Raw genomic sequence first — 18,335 nt, 5'->3', positions numbered from 1 at the left:
CACACACACACACACACCCTAATCCATATCTGCCACTCTCACACTTTTATTAAGCTATTATGTGTCCCGTCACGAACACCACAGGCTTGCTCACGGATGATTCACATATTGCGCACCTTAGCAAATGAGGGCTTAGCAACTGTGTTCACTCCGCTTTCGAGAGACCAGAGCTGGGGGGGGGGGTTGTTTCTTTTATCTTTGTTTTTCGTTTCGTTTATCTTACTTTCTTTTTCCACATTTTTCAATTTATCTCCACTTCTCAGTGTTTCTGTCTATCTGTCTTTTTTTCCCTGTTTGCTTTCTTGCTTACTCCACTCTCTGCTCTGTTTTTCTTTCTTTCTTTTTTATTCTTGCGTTCATGCGTTCTGTCTGTCTTGTGCTCTCTCAGCCCCCCCTCTCCTCCCATAGCTCACATCTGTTCCGCTGGAGCTGGGGGGAAACAGCAGTGAGCCGAGGCGTTGACTCAGCAACGTGTAAAAGCTTAGGCTTCTGTCGGGAGGATTGCACTGAAATTGCATTTGCTTGCCCTGTGACAGCCGCTTGCTGTGTTTGCCTGGCCCGCTGGCCGATGGCTGGGACGCTTGGGAAGCCTGTCCAGTCGTCCACCCACTTCCGATTCCATGGTGGTGGGCGTCTTTAATAGAAAAATTTATTTCATGTACAGTAACAGCCTTGGGTATTTTATTTTAACGCAAACACGTATTACCCTTATGAATTCTATCACACGTGATTGTGATTAATAATACAAGATACCAGCTTCTAGTGTGAAATGAAGAGGTGATCGATGGCTAGAATGATGGAAGTGAGTGATAAATGAAAATAAAAAACATGCAGATGTGACAGAATCCCACCTGACAGGTAGCACTTGCACTAGAGCCACATCATCCTCAGGGGGTATGCTATGCCACAGTACGCTGCAATGCCACATGAAAGGAAATAGATGTATTCATGTACAGGGAGTGCCTAGAGGGCAAGTGTAGGCAGCGTGCATTATTCAAGAGCACATCATTTCTATATAAACAGTATAGAAATGCATTGGCCTCCTCCGGCGTTGGTATAGATGCATTTCTCTGCTGGGGTAAGTCAGGGTAGTTTATGTTTTATATGCTCAATGGATTGCAGCCTTGCCTGAAGTGCTGGTTGAGCAAACATGTCAGGTTTTTTCCTCTTATTTCCCTGTTGCTCGAAACTAGCCTAACTTGTAGAGATGAGAAGAGAAGCCTGTGTTTTCTTAGGCTTCTCTCTAGGCCTGTTGTGGTGGGGGTTTTTTTTCTTCCCTTGATTGTCCAAATTCCTCATGTGACCTCTCACTCACATTGTTTACTTCTTTTCCTTTCTCCCTCCACTCTCTCTCTCTCTCTCTCTCTCTCTCTCTCTCTCTCTTTCTCTCTTTCTCTCTCTCTTTCTCCTTCCTCTCTGTCTCTTTTTTTCTCCCTCTTTGTCTCTTGCTCTATTTCCTGCTCTTTTTCTCTCGTGCTCGGTGTTCTCCCAACTATCTTTTCTTTACACATTTTCTCTCTCTCTGTCTTTCTCTTCTCTCTCCTCATGTCTTTATTTCTCTGTCTCTCTCTCTCTCTCTCTCCTCCTTCTACGCCCAGAGCCATGCTGTCAGGTTATGAGGGGGCCAGTCGTCTGAGGGGCCGCTACTCGTCCAGCCCCCGCTCGGCCGCCCAGGCTCTGGTGAAGAGCGAGCAGAGAGACGACTCTTCGGCTCAGGGACACAAGCTGCTGTCACCCCTGGGCAAGAGAGGCCGGGTACCCAGCAGGTAAGAGACGACCCCGCAGCCCTGCTCCATTAACCCCCACCCTTCTGCTTCTGCTGATGCTTCTCTGCTATTACCACACATGCACTGCAAAATAGTCTATTTCAATGTAGCTTCACAGCATACAGTGTGACATGATTGATTCAGCATTGGTACTGTATGTGTTGTGATGGCCTCATAGATTAAGTGCAAAGGCAAAGCCTGGATATTCACAGCTAAGATGCTTTGATGATTGATGCAGGATGCTTCAAATATGGAAAATTTGGCCAGATATCCATAGAAAAGCCTAAGAAATATTCTTCTGTGTACAACATTTAAAGGTTCTATGGCAATAGGCCAATAAACATGTAACTTAGGGTTCCAAACTGCAGCTGTTTGTAACAAAAGGAACTTTTTGTTCTTCGGCATTGACTTGATGTAGTTTAGCTCTGTACAAGGCTCTATAAGCTAGTCATGATGCCATAGATAATTTGCTTTCAGGTGTTCAATGGGGAGACCTTTCAGTTGGAATTTGTGGCTTGTAAAAAAGAGAGCTGACCTTTTTCAAAGAGCCAATTAAAATCTTTGTTGTGCAGTGGCACAGTCTGTCAAAACAAATGCTGTTCCTGGTAGTCATCCAACAATGCATGTTCCATACAAAAGGCTCTTTCGGGAAAAAGGTTGAAATTAACTTCATTACTTTCTTGTCAGATGGTATTACTTTGCAAAAAAAAAACGTTGTTTTTGAGACACTTTCCCGCCTCTATCTACCTTCTTTATTGCATTGTCCAATCAAATGCTTCTCTTGGGAGGTTCTGATGACCACCTTCACTGCAGTGCCTCAGTAAATCCACACACACACACACACACACACACACACACACACACACACACACACACATACACCCTACCAGTACTCAGTGTCTCTTTTAAGCCACTGGATAAAGCACCAAACCACTCCAAAGTGGATTCATGAGTGCAGTTCCAACCACGTTTTCCATCTGTTGGAGCTAAACTGGGACGGTGTCACTAGCCAAGGAAAACTACTGTGCAATCAGAGCGTCCTGACTCAGCCAAGCATCCCGCATATGTCATAAATATGCGCCGTCCCGTGGTGTCTCTGCCTATTGTTTTGACTGGCGTCACTTGGAATTGTCTGAAATGTACAAAATCAAAATACCAGCACAGTGGTTCCTCGAAAGCGGCTGCTCCGAACGATTCGGCCCAACGGTAGAAACGGTGTGTTCAGATATTGCTGTCAGACTCCTTGGTGATCTCCAATCTTCTCCAACTTAAAACATTTCTGATAACATATTCCTTATCTTTCTGAAGAACATAGATGCTCCAAGCCAAGGCCTTCATTAGATTTGTGTCACATGTCCCAAGAGGGGTTGGGCTGCTTGACAGCACAGACACCCACATATGCAGCCTTGAGCCTCGTGGATCAATGTGGACAGCAATAAGCAGTATTATTATCACATTAACCCCCCACACTGTCAATACACGTATTCCATATGGGCGAAAACCCACAATTGATTGTTTTATAAGTAAATATAACTGCAAAGTTTCCCCCCCACTGTCGTTTCATAAGCGCCTGTCGGTGATTTGAGAGGAGCAGATAAAGAATGCACGGTAATGCCTTTTGAAAGATGCGGCGACTCAACACGGAAAAGGATTAATATTGAATGGGTTTGTATATTAGGTGGGCAGCGGTAACAGAGAGTGGGTGGAGAAGTAGGAGATGGATAAGCTGCTTTTGTAAAAAGGGCCAGTCGACCGAACGCCATGAAGATTATGTAAGAGCGCAGTTATGTAAAAAGAGAAAAGACATTGAAAGTGCTTCACAGTATTTTAAACAGAAATGAGGAGAACGCATAATCCATCCTGAAAATGGGTTGTGTGTGTGTGTGTGTGTGTGTGTGTGATTGCGTGCGCAGGTGTCTGTGTCTGTGTGTGTGTATGAGGAGTGTTTTCGTTTACATGCTTGCGTTTGTGTGAAACATTGATAAAGAGAGGGACGGAATTTCCCCGATTGAAATGATTTATTCAGTATGTTCATATCAGAACGTCTTCGCATTACATTAAGTATTTAACAAAAAAATGAGTTTACATCATCCCAGTCATTGGCCTTGCTCCAAATGACAGTTTTAATCGACGCATAGCCTCAAATGGAGCTTTGATTGGTCTCATTTATACTGCATTTCTGTCATGACATCCCTCCAAGAGAACAGAGGCATAGCACAGAGCAATGTTACCATGAATTAAAGATTAAATGTTCATACTCCGCTATTTTTCCCCTTGAATTTATCCAGCGGGACAACACTTCCCGTTTTTAATTACACTAATCCCGAAATTCATTTTGCCAAAACGGAACAACTATCGTTTGCCCACTCTCTCATTCTCTTGTGTGCGCCTCATTAATCATTAAAGATTGTTTGCCTGACTTTCAGTTACTAAAAAAAAGAGAATGCTTCCGAGCTATTTTTCTTGCGATTACGATCCATAAACAAAAGGATTCCGTCGGGGATAGGGATTTGGCCACCCACCGAAGGTCTTCTGGTGTCTGGGGAGATTTGCCATCGATGCGTGTGACCTCGCGTTGGGAAAGTGAAGGCGTTCCGCTCTCCTCTCCTCTCCTCGGAGTCCCACTCTGGTAGTCCGTGTTGTTGTTGCTCAGAAAGAACACATCTAGCCCAATCCCCTTCTATGGAGAGCCTCCCTGGGATTGCACCCCGCAAGAAGCAGACACAAGTTTGGTCAAGTCCGAGAATTAAATGCAGTGTACGTTTGCTCAGAATAAGCATATGTAGTAGTCCGATACTCAAGTCTGAGCTCTGTTCCAAAACCAGGGGTGAGTCCAGCTTTGTTGTGTTGTGGAGTTTAAGAGCGGCATGCAGGGCAGAGTGTGTTAGAACAAAGACTGCTGTGCGTTTCTCAAAGTGAAGGGGTCGGAGATCATAAAACACTCGTCTTGTCTTACGGAGGAGAGTGGAGGAGTGCCAGAAAGATGCCGACTTGTCCTCTTTGTACTGCCCCGGGGGGGAGCGCGGGAGATCCTCAGGTTTTCTCCAACACAAGCAACTGTTTGATTTGGGAGATGGTTGTTTTATTTTCCTCAGGCCTTCTTTGTCCAGGATCTGACCCTGAAAGATTTTGCAAAACATCTGACCATTGTGTGCACTTCAAAAGAGTTAGGTTTAGCTGTTTTTTGTGTGTGTTTTCTCTTAACATGGTCCAAATTAAACAAACCAAACTGGAACCAGGTGATTTTTTTTTTGTGGGGGGGGGGGGGGGGGTGTTTAGCGAAATGGTGCATAGTTGTATCTCGAGACTGTTTTTCTTATCTCTTCCACCAAATACTGTAGCCAAGTGCAAAGCGTGCTGAAGGAGGAGGGCTCTAAAGACAGGCTATTGTTCACTCTCTGAGTCAACTCTCCCTTTTCTGTGGCTGCTTTTTCTTCTGCTATTTCCGAAGAAAGCTGTCTTTTGTTTGATTTGATTGGCAGCCTTTCAGCCTGCATGGATGAGCTCTGTAAAAGCCAAAAGCTCCAGTCTAAATACAGCTTCCTGGAAATTTGCCCCCTGGTTGATTTCAACTTTCATTACCATAGACTTTCATTGACTGTCAGAGCCTCTGCAAAAGCCAAATATGAGATAAGGACAACCTGAGAAGAAATAGCCTTTTTGTTGTTGTTATTAAGCTATTATGAGTTATTCAACAGTGACTGACCATGTGTTGTGAAGCAGTTGCCCCCTCCCATTTAATAAACTTAATCAAAGGGATAATCAGGGTCAGATGATTGAATGCACAGGAAATCAGTTGGAGGTGGGGGGGGGGTAACCAGTTCACAACACAATATGTCATGTGATTAGAACCCTTTTTCTTTTCTTCAGCTATTCTGAGCTGAGGGCAGCCACTTTATGACAGGCAGGGACATAAAAAATGGCGCAAAGATCTGATGTCGGAGCTGAAATGTGGTCAGAAACAGTCTCAGAAGCCACAAACCCCAGAAAAAAGGTTTCAGTTGTGCTGCTCAGACCAGTATAGTGAATCCTTTTATCGATTACTGAAGTCCATTTGGAAGAACAAACATTCCCCTGTTGCAGCGTCTGTGACTTGTACAACCCAGACGTGTCTATTTTTATTACAGCTGCACTATCTTCTGAATCTGCTCCAATCTGAATCAACTTTCGCCATCAGAAGAAAAAAACATGTCTGTGACTCTGGCTTTGCTTTTAATAATGAGTGGGAGCAGAAATCGGAAATGGTTGGCTGAGGGTTTTGATATGCAGTGTCTATGCCCTGTAGACATCAAAGTTACTCCCACGTATACACATTTAAAGGACTGACACCGGGAAAAGCTCAACAGCATCCTTTGATATGTATTTTGTATGCCATGTAAATGTTGAAGTCACTCCCACTCTGACATGGTTTTGTATAGATGAGTTGATTGATGTTTCAGTGCAGGGATCGTCAAGTGTTGTGGACACGCATATCGGGTCACATCTGTCACAAGCGAACTGCCACTGGGCCAATGGGGAGTGACGCACGGCTGAGCCTTTGACAGAAAACACGGAGACACAGACACACACATACACCCTCACTATGTGCGTTGAGCGCCAGTCAGGAGAGTACACAAACACACACACACACACACACACACACACACACAGTTGTAATCATTGTTAACTTTCTCTCAGTGCAGTATCTGTCCTGCTATAAAGTATTTGTCTCACTTCACCACGTGTAAGACAGCTTGGTGCATTGCCATGCTTTGCCGCAGTCATGCAAAAAATAAAAAATGCCCACTCATTCTGACAGCATCAGCAAAAAAGAAAAAGAAAAGGAGAGAGGGAAAGAAAAAACAGAAGGAAAACTGGAAAAAATGATGTTCAGCTTTGTATTTGTGCACGATAACGCAGTGTCTCCCCCTCACTCCCTCCATGTGTCCATCTCACTCAGCCTGCTGTCTGTTGTCTTGTGCTCTCCTGCCCAGGCTTGCCCAGTCCACCAAATATCTGAGAATCAAGGAGGAGGAGGAGGAGGTCGAGCTGAACAGCATGATCACAGGTAAGCTCTCTTCCTCTCAGCCTCACCACTGTGGCCCCAGAGTCTGTCTGTGTGTGTGTGTGTGTGTGTGTGTGTGTGTTGTGTTTGGTTGTGTGGGCTGCCACAGCTTGCCCTTGACGCAAGCATGGAAAAAAAGTTTGCCATTCGACATCAAATCCCTGAGATTGGAGTTATGAAAACAGCACACCCGAGTGGCAAAGTGTGGAGGCGAGCTGGAAGAGAGTTTGAAAAAGAAACACCTGAGATTAGAGGGAATGGTAAAGGGACATTTTTCATCATCACCTGCTTTGGACAAACCCCCACCCCCCCCCCCACACACACACACACACCTACACCTACATACACCCTCAAGGGTTTGCTAAAATGCGTTATCAGTAGAGTAGAGAGTTCCTAACACTCAGGCTGTTTCCCACTGCTGTCCGCCAACGCCGGCCTCTCTGACCGCTGCTCACTGTGGCACACGCTGCAGGCAGTCTCTCTCCTGCTACCCAGTGATTTATTCCTCTTCAGGAAGTTATGACACTTTCTAGGAACTCACAAAAGGAAAAAAGGCCCTCAGAATGAATTATTTGTTTATTTATTGATGTGTGTATTTATTTATTAATTTAATAATTTGTTTATTCATTTTATTGATGTGGGTAGCGTTTGTCTTGCGCACAAATGAATATTAAAATGAGTCACTCGTGGATCAAAGCGTCTTTGAAATACAAAGTGAGAGAGCAGGACACATAAGCCCTTTCCTCCCATGGTCGGCCATGTTGTTGTATCAGGTGCTGCAGCCTGCAGACGTGGAGTAGTGGCCTCTCTCTGGACCGTGGCGCTGTTAAGCAGTGTCCTCCTGAAGCCTGCTCTTCCTGCCCGGCTGTTGTTAGTGCTGTTGTTTGTGTTCAATGGGCAAGCGTGCAAGGAGCCCGGGGGGAAATCTGAGGAGTAATTAGACCGCTCAGCCGTAATGGACTAGGGCTGTGGAGAGGGGGTGGCCTTAGGGGGTGGTGTGTGTGTGTGTTTGAGAGAGAGAGAGAGTTTGTGTGGATTATTAGTGGGTCTTGTTCTGTACATGTGTGTTACTGTGTGGGTTACACTCTGTGTGTGTGTGTTGAAATGTGTCTAAATGTGTCTTGGTCAGCCGCTGTTATTAAGACATGGGAATATTCTGGTGTCCACTGAGCCCTGAAGTAACTTTCCAGATGGCGAGCACTCTAATCAGGAAATAGTGTGTTTGCACTCCAAGGTTTTTATTTCTCTAAATAAGTACTAATGGTGTTTTATAAGGAAGCATTCAGAGTTGGGGTCATTGTGAATTAGTGCAATGCAGTCTACACAGTACCTGGTCTAGATAAGAGCTTCTTAGGGCTGCAGGTAATGTTGCTGGAAGTGAGCTGTATTTTGGCATATCCTTCCACCCTGTCTGAGGCGCTGAATCTCCGGCGTGCTGTTGCTGATAATTGCTTTTGATAAGTGAGGGTGGCGTTTTAATGAGAAGATGTTGCCGTTGAGAGCTCTAGCAGCTGGACCGTCACCTCCCCGTCTTAATGCGGCGTGTGTTTTGACGGCAGCTGCTATGATATCTGTGGGTATGCACCGCTTATGCGGCCAGCCCCATTGATTGCGCTAATTTCCTCATTGTTTCCATGGAGACCAAAGCCATCCTCCTGTTTTGAATATTTCATTATGGTCTGTGTGAGAGAAAAAGGGATGGAATTGGTGTGTGTGTGTGTGTGTGTGTGTGTGTGTGTGCCTGTGTGTGTGTGTGTAGACATGTCTGCTTATGTATATTGATCCTCTGTGTATAAGAATCCAAAGGTTTTGTTTAAGTGTGTTGTGTATGTTCTTGTATGAGCATTTTCTTATAAAGACCATTTGAGCATCTTTTTGTTTCTTTGTGTGTGTGTGTGTGAGAGAGTGAGAGAGAGAGAGAGTGTGTGTGTGTATGTGTGTACGTACGTGTGTGCTGCCACTTTTGGCTGATTCTGAAAGAAACCCCTGTCGTGCCTCCTTTTGGACTCTAACCGGCACTGCACCAGAGTAGGGAAACTCATTTTAGCCACACACACACACTCAGCACACACACACACACACACACTCAGCACACACACACTCAGCACACACACACTCAGCACACACACACTCACACACTCACACACTCTCAGCACACACACACACACTCACACACTCACACTCACACTCAGCACACACACACCACACAGCACACAGGCCGCGGGGAACGATAAGAGAAGGTGAAAGAAGGCTGAATGTGACGACAGAACACATTACCAGCACCCTGCACCGCACAGCGTGCCTTGCCACACACACGCACGCACGCACACACACATACACACACACATACACACACACACAGTTTGCATGGAGCTTTACTTTTCCCTCAGACTCTGGCAGTGAATTGCTTCTGCTGTGAATTGCTTCTTTAGTGTTTTAAAGTTCTCCAAATTCATCCCATGCGACAGGGATGCTACCAGCGTTTAAAGTCTAACTTTGCCTGTCTAGTATGGCTGTTATGCACTGCGATGCCCAAGATCTCTACACACAGTGAATCAACCTGTAAAAGGTTTTCGGTTGTAGGCCTAGATCTTTTCATAGTCAACTGTAAAGTAGTTTCCATGTAAGAATGATTGCCATATAGAGACATGTCATGATTAGAAGATAAGATACAATTAAGACCAAAACAAGATATAGATCAAAGACCAGGTCTAAAATATAACCAAAATATCTGAAAATCTGAAATGCACTATGGCAGGGAGTGTAGTTCATAGTCATAGAGGACAAAGACAGTTCTAGCCCTCACTGCCAGCTTCATCCTCCCCATCAGTGGAGATGGGTGTAGTGTGTGTGTCTGTGTGTGTGTGTCTGTGTGTGTGTGAAGTGGCAGACTAGTTGTGTTGGCGGATGGATTTGCGCAGCTCTCTTCCTCTCAAAGACTGCGTCTGCCAGTCTGTGCCAACGCTCCAGAAGACGGTGCCCACTGAAGCACTAGGGAGACATCGGAGGGCTCCCAATTAAAAGGTGTTGTCAGAAAACAAAGTATATGTGGGGCACACATTCACACGCATACACAAACACACACACACACACACAAACACACACACACACACACACACACAGAGTCGTATTCACACCCCCTCCTCAAGGCTCCCCCACTTCAGTGTTTGACGGATGAGAAGTGGGCAGCAGTGGCAGGTGTAAACTTGGCCACAGGGGCACAGAGAGCTGGCAGTCAGCCGCCCCTGTGTGTTTGTCAAGGGCTGGGAGAGAGAGAGAGAGAGAGAGAGAGGCAGAGATGGCAAATTACTGGGAATACTGGGACGATGGAGAGAGAAAGAGAAAAGCAAGAGAGATGAAGAGAGACAGGGGGAGAGCTAGAGATGGGGATGTACTAATTAAGCATAGCAGGAAGGAGACAGAGAAAGACAGACAGACAGAAAGGCAGACAGACAGACAGACATGTGAACATACTGACAGGGACAGACAGATAGACAGGCAGACAGCTGGCCATACCAGCAGGCACAGACAGACAGACAGACTGGCAGGCACTGACAGACTAGTGCTCATTCAGACAAAGCTAGACAGAGAGTGTTGAAGTAGTGCAGAAGACTTGGGCAGAGCGGCTTGCCTTGAGACCTGGGAGAGAGGAGTGGCTAGACTGGTGGAGCATAAGACACAAGACTGCAGCGTGAGATGGAGCCAGTGGGAGATGGACAGACAGACAGACAGACCAACCAGAATATATGCACAGATAGGTACAGAGGATGGCAGACCGAGAAATGACATTGAGCGAGTGTCTGAGCGAACAAGAGTTAGAAATAGAAGGAGAGACTGATAGACACACTAGTGTGTGTGAGTGTGTGTGAGTGTGTGTGTGTGTGTGTGTGTGTGCGCACACGTGCGCGTATGTGATTAGAACAGATCGCCTATCGCCATGCCAGACATCCCTGTGGGCAGATGGATAGATTGACCTTGACGTTGGCCAGTGGAAGGGGGTGAGGGGTCTACTGATGGGATGGTAAGGGCTCTCCTCTGCCAGTGATGCGGTCATCTCTCTCCATCTTTCTCCAACGCTCTCATTTGGTGGATGAATGAGCTACAACCTGCTGCCACTTGTAGTGTTTCCCATGTGAGCCACTCACATCGCCATCTGAGTACAACTGTACAGCAGATTAAGTCCCATAATCTACCCTTCTGTTAAGTTTCGCAATGCAGCACAACTCTATATTTTGAGATGGATTTTGAGACAGTCTTGTGGTAAATGTGGATAGTGTTGCCCAATATATTCGATGGGTAGTATTTCTTAATTGGTTTATTTACTTGGGGGTTATCCAAACAGTGACAAATGACACAGCATCTGGTCTTTTTATTGATCCAATTGATAATTGCCGCTGACAGGTGCCGTTTTTTCCCCTCATACAACCAACGACTACCACTGAATTATTTTTAACACTTCCGTGTGTTGTTTTTGATCATGTTACACAGTCTTACTTATTATTACATAAAGTGAGCTAATTAACTCTGATCATTCTGCATGGTAATTTCTGCTAATCTAAAACATTATTGGGCCTGGCTGCAGTTACCCTGTGAACACTTCCGATACTCCAGATAATTCCTCTTGATCATTAAAATGTCCACTCTTGATTATGTTACTGTTGATTATGATTTATTATATTATTAGGGTTGTTAGAGCAATTTAGACAGAAGGCTCTACTGCTGCTGCTGCTGCTGCTGCTGAAGTCCTGCAGTTTTGTAGAATGTAAGCATGGTGGTATTATAGCTTCCTCTGCTCAGTCCAGAAATGTCTCCCTCCTTATCACACACACACACACACACACACACACACACACACACACACACACACACACACACACATTCAGCACACACATTCAGCACACATATTCAGTCCACCACACACACACACAAAGCAGCATGACACAGCAGTTTCTTTCTCCCTCTCTGGCGCTCACCATTTCAGACCCCCCTACTCTGCCACTGCCCTCTCCATCGCCCCTCATAGCTGCCTCCATTTCCCTCTCTCACACTCTCACACACTCACACACTCACACACTCTCACACTTTCACACACTCACACACTCACACACTCACACTCTCACACTCTCACACACTCTCACACACTCATACTCTCACCAAGGGCGCGGGAAGGTGGGTGCTGAGGGTGCTGCAGCACCCCTTGCTTTTTGTCAATAGACCTACAAATTCGCAGTTTGTCATTATATTTGTTGTCAAATAGGCAAGTAGCAAAAAAGGTTATGGATAGCTTTGAATATAGCTATTTTTTTCTCTCCGGCAGTAAAGACAGTAGATTCAGTGTTTAAAATGTAAATGCAAACTAAAGGTAGGCTAACTATGCATATGACCATCCAGAGGCTGCTGATCTGTCAAAAATGATGAAGATCAAGATGCTTTTATTGTTGCTGTCATTATTACCACAAACACGAATTGATAACGAATCCATGGCGATCGTGGGTTATATCTTGCCTGCTTATAGGCCATGCACCTGTTAGAACTCCGTGTAGCATGCATAGCCTACTGCCAGTTTGCATTTACCATCACCAACTAGTTCGCACTTTGGATATATCGTTGGATTGTGAAAAACCCAATTTCGAATACCAAACGACAACAGATGAGGTAGGATGCATCTTTTGCAATTAGTCTTTGGCAAGCCCACGACCTCACGTACGGCTCAGTTTCTGTTAGTGTCAGGCAATGTGGCTGATCTAGCCCAAATCCACGAATTTCGTGTTGGTGAGACCTGTTGCCTATCAGTAGACATGTCATCTCGAGTTCCACGACAGCTTAGCTAGTGCCACCGAAATATGACACTGAAATCCTTTCACTATTGGAGTCGCTCAGATAGAAACCGCTGTAATTGGTGGTTAGGACACTGTTGCTGTGGAGTGGAGACGCCATAAGTTAGGCTACTCAGAAATTGTTTGCCATTGTAGGTCATTGCAGCCTAATTATATTTTCAAGCCAAACATCTCTGGTGTGGTTTTGACAATCAGAAAAGCAATATACGGAAATAGTTTAATGATGTAAAGTCAAGTGCGCTTCTATGGGTCTGGTGTGTGCGCGCGCAGTTTTTATTGATGAGTCGGAGTGGCAAGTGCTGCGCATAGTTGCAGTGGAATGTGGCTGTTCTCGCTCTTAGGTCTACCAGAGGATCTACTCATACACGGCACTGAAATGGCGTATTTAGCTGTCTAAATTCGAATCATATCATGCTAGGGGAGAAATCGTCGGACATCCGTTATTTTGTTATTCAGCACCCCGGGTCAAAGATATGTTCCCGCGCGCCTGACTCTCACACACTCACACACTCACACTCTCACACACTCACACTCTCACACTCTCACACTCTCACACTCTCACACACTCCTCTCTTGCTCCCCTCTGGCCCTGCTGCTTTTGGGCCCATTTCTTTCTTCACGGTCTGTCTCTCTCTCTGCAGACTGTCTTCTTGTTTGTCTGCTTATATATTTGCTTTGTCTCTCTTGCCCACCCTTACCATTACTGTCACTCTCTTGCTCTGTTGTATTCTTTCTCTACTGTGTGTGTGTGTGTGTGTGTGTGTGTGTGTGTGTGTGTGTGTGTGTGCCTGTGTGTGTGGTGTTTGTTCCTCCCCTGTTTGTTTCAGAATCATCAGCTCAGTCTCTCGCTCTTCATAAAGACTAGAAAACAGATGGCTCCTCTCTGCCAGTGGCTGGAGAAAATGCCCTGGCACAGGCATTTTCAAACACGACAGTTGGCCCTTCCACTGCCACACAAATACACACACACACACACACACACACACACACACACACACACACACACACACACACACACACACACACACACGCGCGCGCGTTTATACCAGCATGTTTAACACGTTTATACCACTCATACAATAACAAATACATGCACTTGCACATTTGCATATACTCATCTCGCACACAGACACATTAACACACACATACACACAGACATAGACACACTCATAAAGCCTCCCCATCTCCTTCAGTGCCCCACTGCCCTTAGAACGCTCACTCAGTCACATGACCACTGCCCTTAGAACGCTCACTCAGTCACATGACCACTGCCCTTAGAACACTCACTCAGTCACATGACCACTGCCCTTTTGTCCTCGCCGTCTGGGATTCTGGGATATTCAGGAAAAAAACAATGAAATTCTGCTTCCTATGCGCCTATGTCACCACAGACCTCACCTCCCTGTCCTGCTCAGATATGTGCTGGTCACCCATGTCCTTTCTCTGACAACACTGGCCTCCACAGACCCGTGAGGGACATCGCCCCTTAAAAATCAGTGCCATCGTAATGACCATTTGGCCTCTCCATGGCGGTGGCAAGCACTATTTGGGTGTATAATCTGTCTGTTGCCATAGCAGCTGAGGAGAGCACGCTTGCCTGGCCAAATGATAACTAGGGCAAAAACCCCCCGTGGAGTTTGCCCCCCTGCGTCGTGCGGCCCCGTGCCACCAACTGCCGCTTGCCGTTTAATGTGCACTGACTCGGTGAACAATGTGGTGATGTTATCGAATGGAGACAGGCCTTTATGCCTGGTCAAAATGGCAGCCTTAAATTGTCTGTGTGTGTGTTTGTGTGCGTGTGTTTTTCTTTCAGATGTTTAATCTTATCGTTGCTGCGCTTTCCATTCTAATTTAATGGACTGTAGATAACGATCCATTAAACTGGGCGTAGCATATGCCCGGAGAATTATGGAGAAGCCGAGGGATTGGCTAACCAAACTACAGTTTGTTTTGCGCTTGACATCACAGTGATCACAATTATAATCATTGGAAATGCCCTCACTGTATTGGCTATCCGAGACGATTTACTCAACGACTTTGAAATCTGCATTGATTTTTTTTTATGGATCGCTCAATATGTAATTGTGCTGTCTTGATAACATTGCTCTCCCTGTCCCAGTTTCTCCCTGCTTAACTCTTTTTCTTTCTCTCAATGTCTTTGTCTTTCTTTCTTTCTTTCCTTACTTCTTTCTCTCTCTCCTGCTCTTTCTTTCTATCTGCTGTGTATTAGCTATTTATCTTTTTCCATGCATCAAACTGCCGGTGTGGTGTTGGCAGCTACAAGACTGCAGTAAGAGCCCAGGCACTATATAAAGAAATGATGGAGCTTTCTTTTTTCACTTAATCCATCATACCCCTGCAGTAGATCTTGCTTGCTCCTCATAATGCAGTTATCCTCCTCCCTCCATCTCAGTCTCTCGCAGTCTGTCTTTGTCTGTTTTTTACTCGCCACACTGTAGCAAGACAATCATTTTGATATTCTTAATTATGTTCTTATAATGAGCCACAGCTTTTCCTTGACTTTCTTAATGGTAAATATAATTTTATTCTCTCTCTCTCTCTCTCTCTCTCTCTCTCTCTCTCTCTCTCTCTCGCTTTCCCCCAGCTGGTATTCAGCTTAAAGCATGCGGGGGTTCCATATGGATAAATTATCTTTCAGGAGACAATGTACAGATGTGCAGGGTTTTTTTTTTTTTTTTTTTTAAATAAAGTACCACTCTTAAGAGATGCAGGGGTCTACCGTGGAGGGTGGCACACTGCTAGCCTGTAAATCAGTAGAGGCTAGGCCTGAGTTGGATGTGGGAGTTCCTTAGGAACGCCCTTATTGTGACTCTGCACAGACTCTGTCTCGGTTTCTGTCAGTGGCCGTTGTTTGTTCTCATGGGTGGGTTGTTTACAAGGATGGATTATAAAGTCTGTATCGCCACATACCCTCTGCATTGTGAAAGCACTACACTGGCTCATTTCCTGGCAGAGCTTTCAAAGGTAGCTGTTTTGAAGTCTTATTTTGGTCAAAGATGGAGGGTTTAGATGTGGTTGGTAGTTTCCAAGTTTGGTAAAAGCATGTGTTATTGTTGGGCATGCCTTTTACAAGTTGATGGACAGTATCATTGCCTTTGAAGAGTATGGTGTATTAAGAAAGCTTTGGGCTTTGGTGATGGTTAAGGGAGATGGGTATTTGATGTGTAATATATAACGGGTTATAACTTGTGGAAACATCACTGATGTGAAACGCTTTGATGTATGACTTGACTGATGTATGACTTGATGTATTGACAGTAGTTTTTAAAAGTCAAAGACTCTTGCATGTGCACGCTCCCCCTCCCTCTCTCTCACTCTCTCTCTCCCTCTCTCACTCCCTCTCACTCTCCCTCTCTCGCTTTCTCTCTCCCTCTCACTCCCTCTCTCTCTCTCCCTCTCTCTCTCTTCCTCTCCCTCTCCCTCTCCCTCTCTCGCTTTCTCTCTCCCTCTCACTCCCTCTCTCTCTCTTCCTCTCCCTTTCTCTCTCCCTCTCACTCCCTCTCTCCCTTTCCCTCTCTCTCTCTTCCTCTCCCTCTCCCTTTCTTTCTCTCCCTTTCTCTCTATCTCTCTCCCTCCCTCTTTCCCTTTCACTATTTTGAAGCCGCTCAGATCATCACTTTGATGACCGCATCAGTCTGTGTAATGAAAAAGAAAATGGTATGCGTTTCTTTAGAGATGTTATCTGCCCGCAGCAAGAGGCCACCACCTAGATGTGCTCTATTACTAAGAAACCAAACCATTCTTTGTGAAAGCAGATCAGATTAGTATGCTTTCATTTCGGCCTATCCCCGAGAGAATGATGGTCCAGGAAGCATGGTGTCCAAGGTAGAAAGGCCCTTCAACATGACGGATGGCAGTCATAAGCTTTCAAGGCACCAGTGATGGAGCATCATTTTTGGCTCGACTCGAGTTCACAGCTGGACTACCAGACTAAGCCTGGAGCACAGGGGAAACAAACAGGAAAGTTTTTGGTCTTCTCCAGAACTCCAGGGCTTTTCCTGGGTAATCATGACAAACCAATGATGCAGCAAATCTCAGTAATTCTTTTGTTATTGTTGTTGCCCTGAGGGAAATAATGTTTTAAATCTAACTCCCATTTCACGGTGCACTATTTTCTTTTCTAATGGTTTTGTGTAACACCCACAAACATAAATGTAATAATATGATTGATGTATTTATTTATAATGTGTAATTAATTTACATATATGTTTATGTTTGCAATTTACAGTATATATGAATATGATTCATATATTGTTAAATTATCCCACTTATGTAATAACTGTTGCCTTCTTCAACTGTTTATGGGATCATTATGTTTAAAAAGTACAGATTTCTGTGACTTTTATTATATTTGTTGGAAATGATTACGTTTGTGGGTGCCCTGTTCAAAGCTTGTTTCTTTTGGTGGTGGAGATGGTTGTGGATGAGCATGTTAGAGTCTGTTAGAGGTAAGACCTGCTTGTGTACAGGCAAATTGGGGCCTGTGTTTTGGTGCAAAATGTTTTGGTTTTTTGTTGTTGTTGGGGGGGGTGGGGGGTTCTCTCTGCCTCTAATAGCCTACAGCTGCCTCATGAATCTTAGATGCTGATAAAGTTGAATATTTTTGCTGTCTCCTCAGTACATTATAGAGTTAAATCCTCTAGTGATATTGATAAAGACATAAGCTTAGTCTGAACAGCTGTGTACTTTTTGGCAATCCTTCTGAAGAGTTGGATCTCTCATTGGCTGAAAATCCACCAGATATCATTCTGCACAACTGGAGAATCCAACCTCATCCAAATAGTTTTTGGACCGATTTGGAGGACATTTTTTCCCTCTCCGGCCCCAGTTGAGCTGGCGCGATAAAAGATGGAGGCAGATTGGCTCAGTCTGCTGCCCACCTCCTTTGATTCAAAGCCTCTGTAGTTGAAAAAAGAACCTCTACCTTTCTGAAGCCGTAAGAATATATTATGCTAATCCATGGCGGTGCACTTAGCAAAAACCCAGACTCTGTTTTTCTCTCTCTCTGTCTCTGTCTCGTCCTCTTTACCTTGGAGATAAAGCCACCTTGATGTAAGTGGAGTTGTGTTTTCCCTCTCTCTCTCGCTCTCTCTTTCATAGCCTCTGCCTTTTAGAACAGAGCAGGAATGACCCTGTGGGGAAATGGAGTTAAATGCTAGCTACAGGCTAATTAGCTTGGCTAATTTTCCTCAGTGAAGTCCTGCTCCAGGCACACACCCTACCATGTTTGAGGAAATGTGAAATGACAATAAATGTAGGCTACCGTAGACGGAGACCTGCCTATTGTCTTCACTCTCTTACATGTTTTTAGCTGCACTACTGCAGTGTGAGCAAGCCTCACTCCGCAGATACGACTGTTTTGTGTCCAGTAGATGGACATACAGTAGGTGTTCACAGTTAAGGTTGCGAATTTGATGCAAAGTTGACTAGTGTTTGCTGGATGACTTTGTTATGGAGAGATTGGTTTGTCTTGAGTGTTGCATTTTTATGCATCACATACCTGCAAAGAGGGTGTACTGTTAACTATTTCCTTCACTGTCTTGCACAATAGGCTTGGCGTGTGTGAAGGTATTCTTGTAAAGTAAAGTAAAGTAAAGTAAAGTAAAGTAAAGTTACTTTACAACAATACAAAAGTAAAGTGACTTGTATTTAGCAAATGCTTTTATT

The 18,335-nt window shown here is 44.9% G+C and overlaps 1 protein-coding gene across 1 annotated transcript in view; it reads left to right on the top strand.

The window, feature by feature from the left end:
• Positions 1-18,335, top strand: part of LOC121688071 (lethal(3)malignant brain tumor-like protein 4) — an 87,057-nt gene that overhangs the window by 46,674 nt on the left and 22,048 nt on the right. Inside the window, exons 16-17 of the mRNA XM_042067404.1 lie at positions 1,599-1,766; positions 6,740-6,813. Of these exons, the coding sequence (XP_041923338.1) occupies positions 1,599-1,766; positions 6,740-6,813 (242 nt within the window). The remainder of the gene's footprint in view (positions 1-1,598; positions 1,767-6,739; positions 6,814-18,335) is intronic.

Source organism: Alosa sapidissima, chromosome 17, assembly GCF_018492685.1.
Source record: "Alosa sapidissima isolate fAloSap1 chromosome 17, fAloSap1.pri, whole genome shotgun sequence".
Taxonomy (NCBI): Eukaryota; Metazoa; Chordata; class Actinopteri; order Clupeiformes; family Clupeidae; genus Alosa; species Alosa sapidissima.
This window is presented reverse-complemented; position numbering and strand designations above follow the sequence as displayed.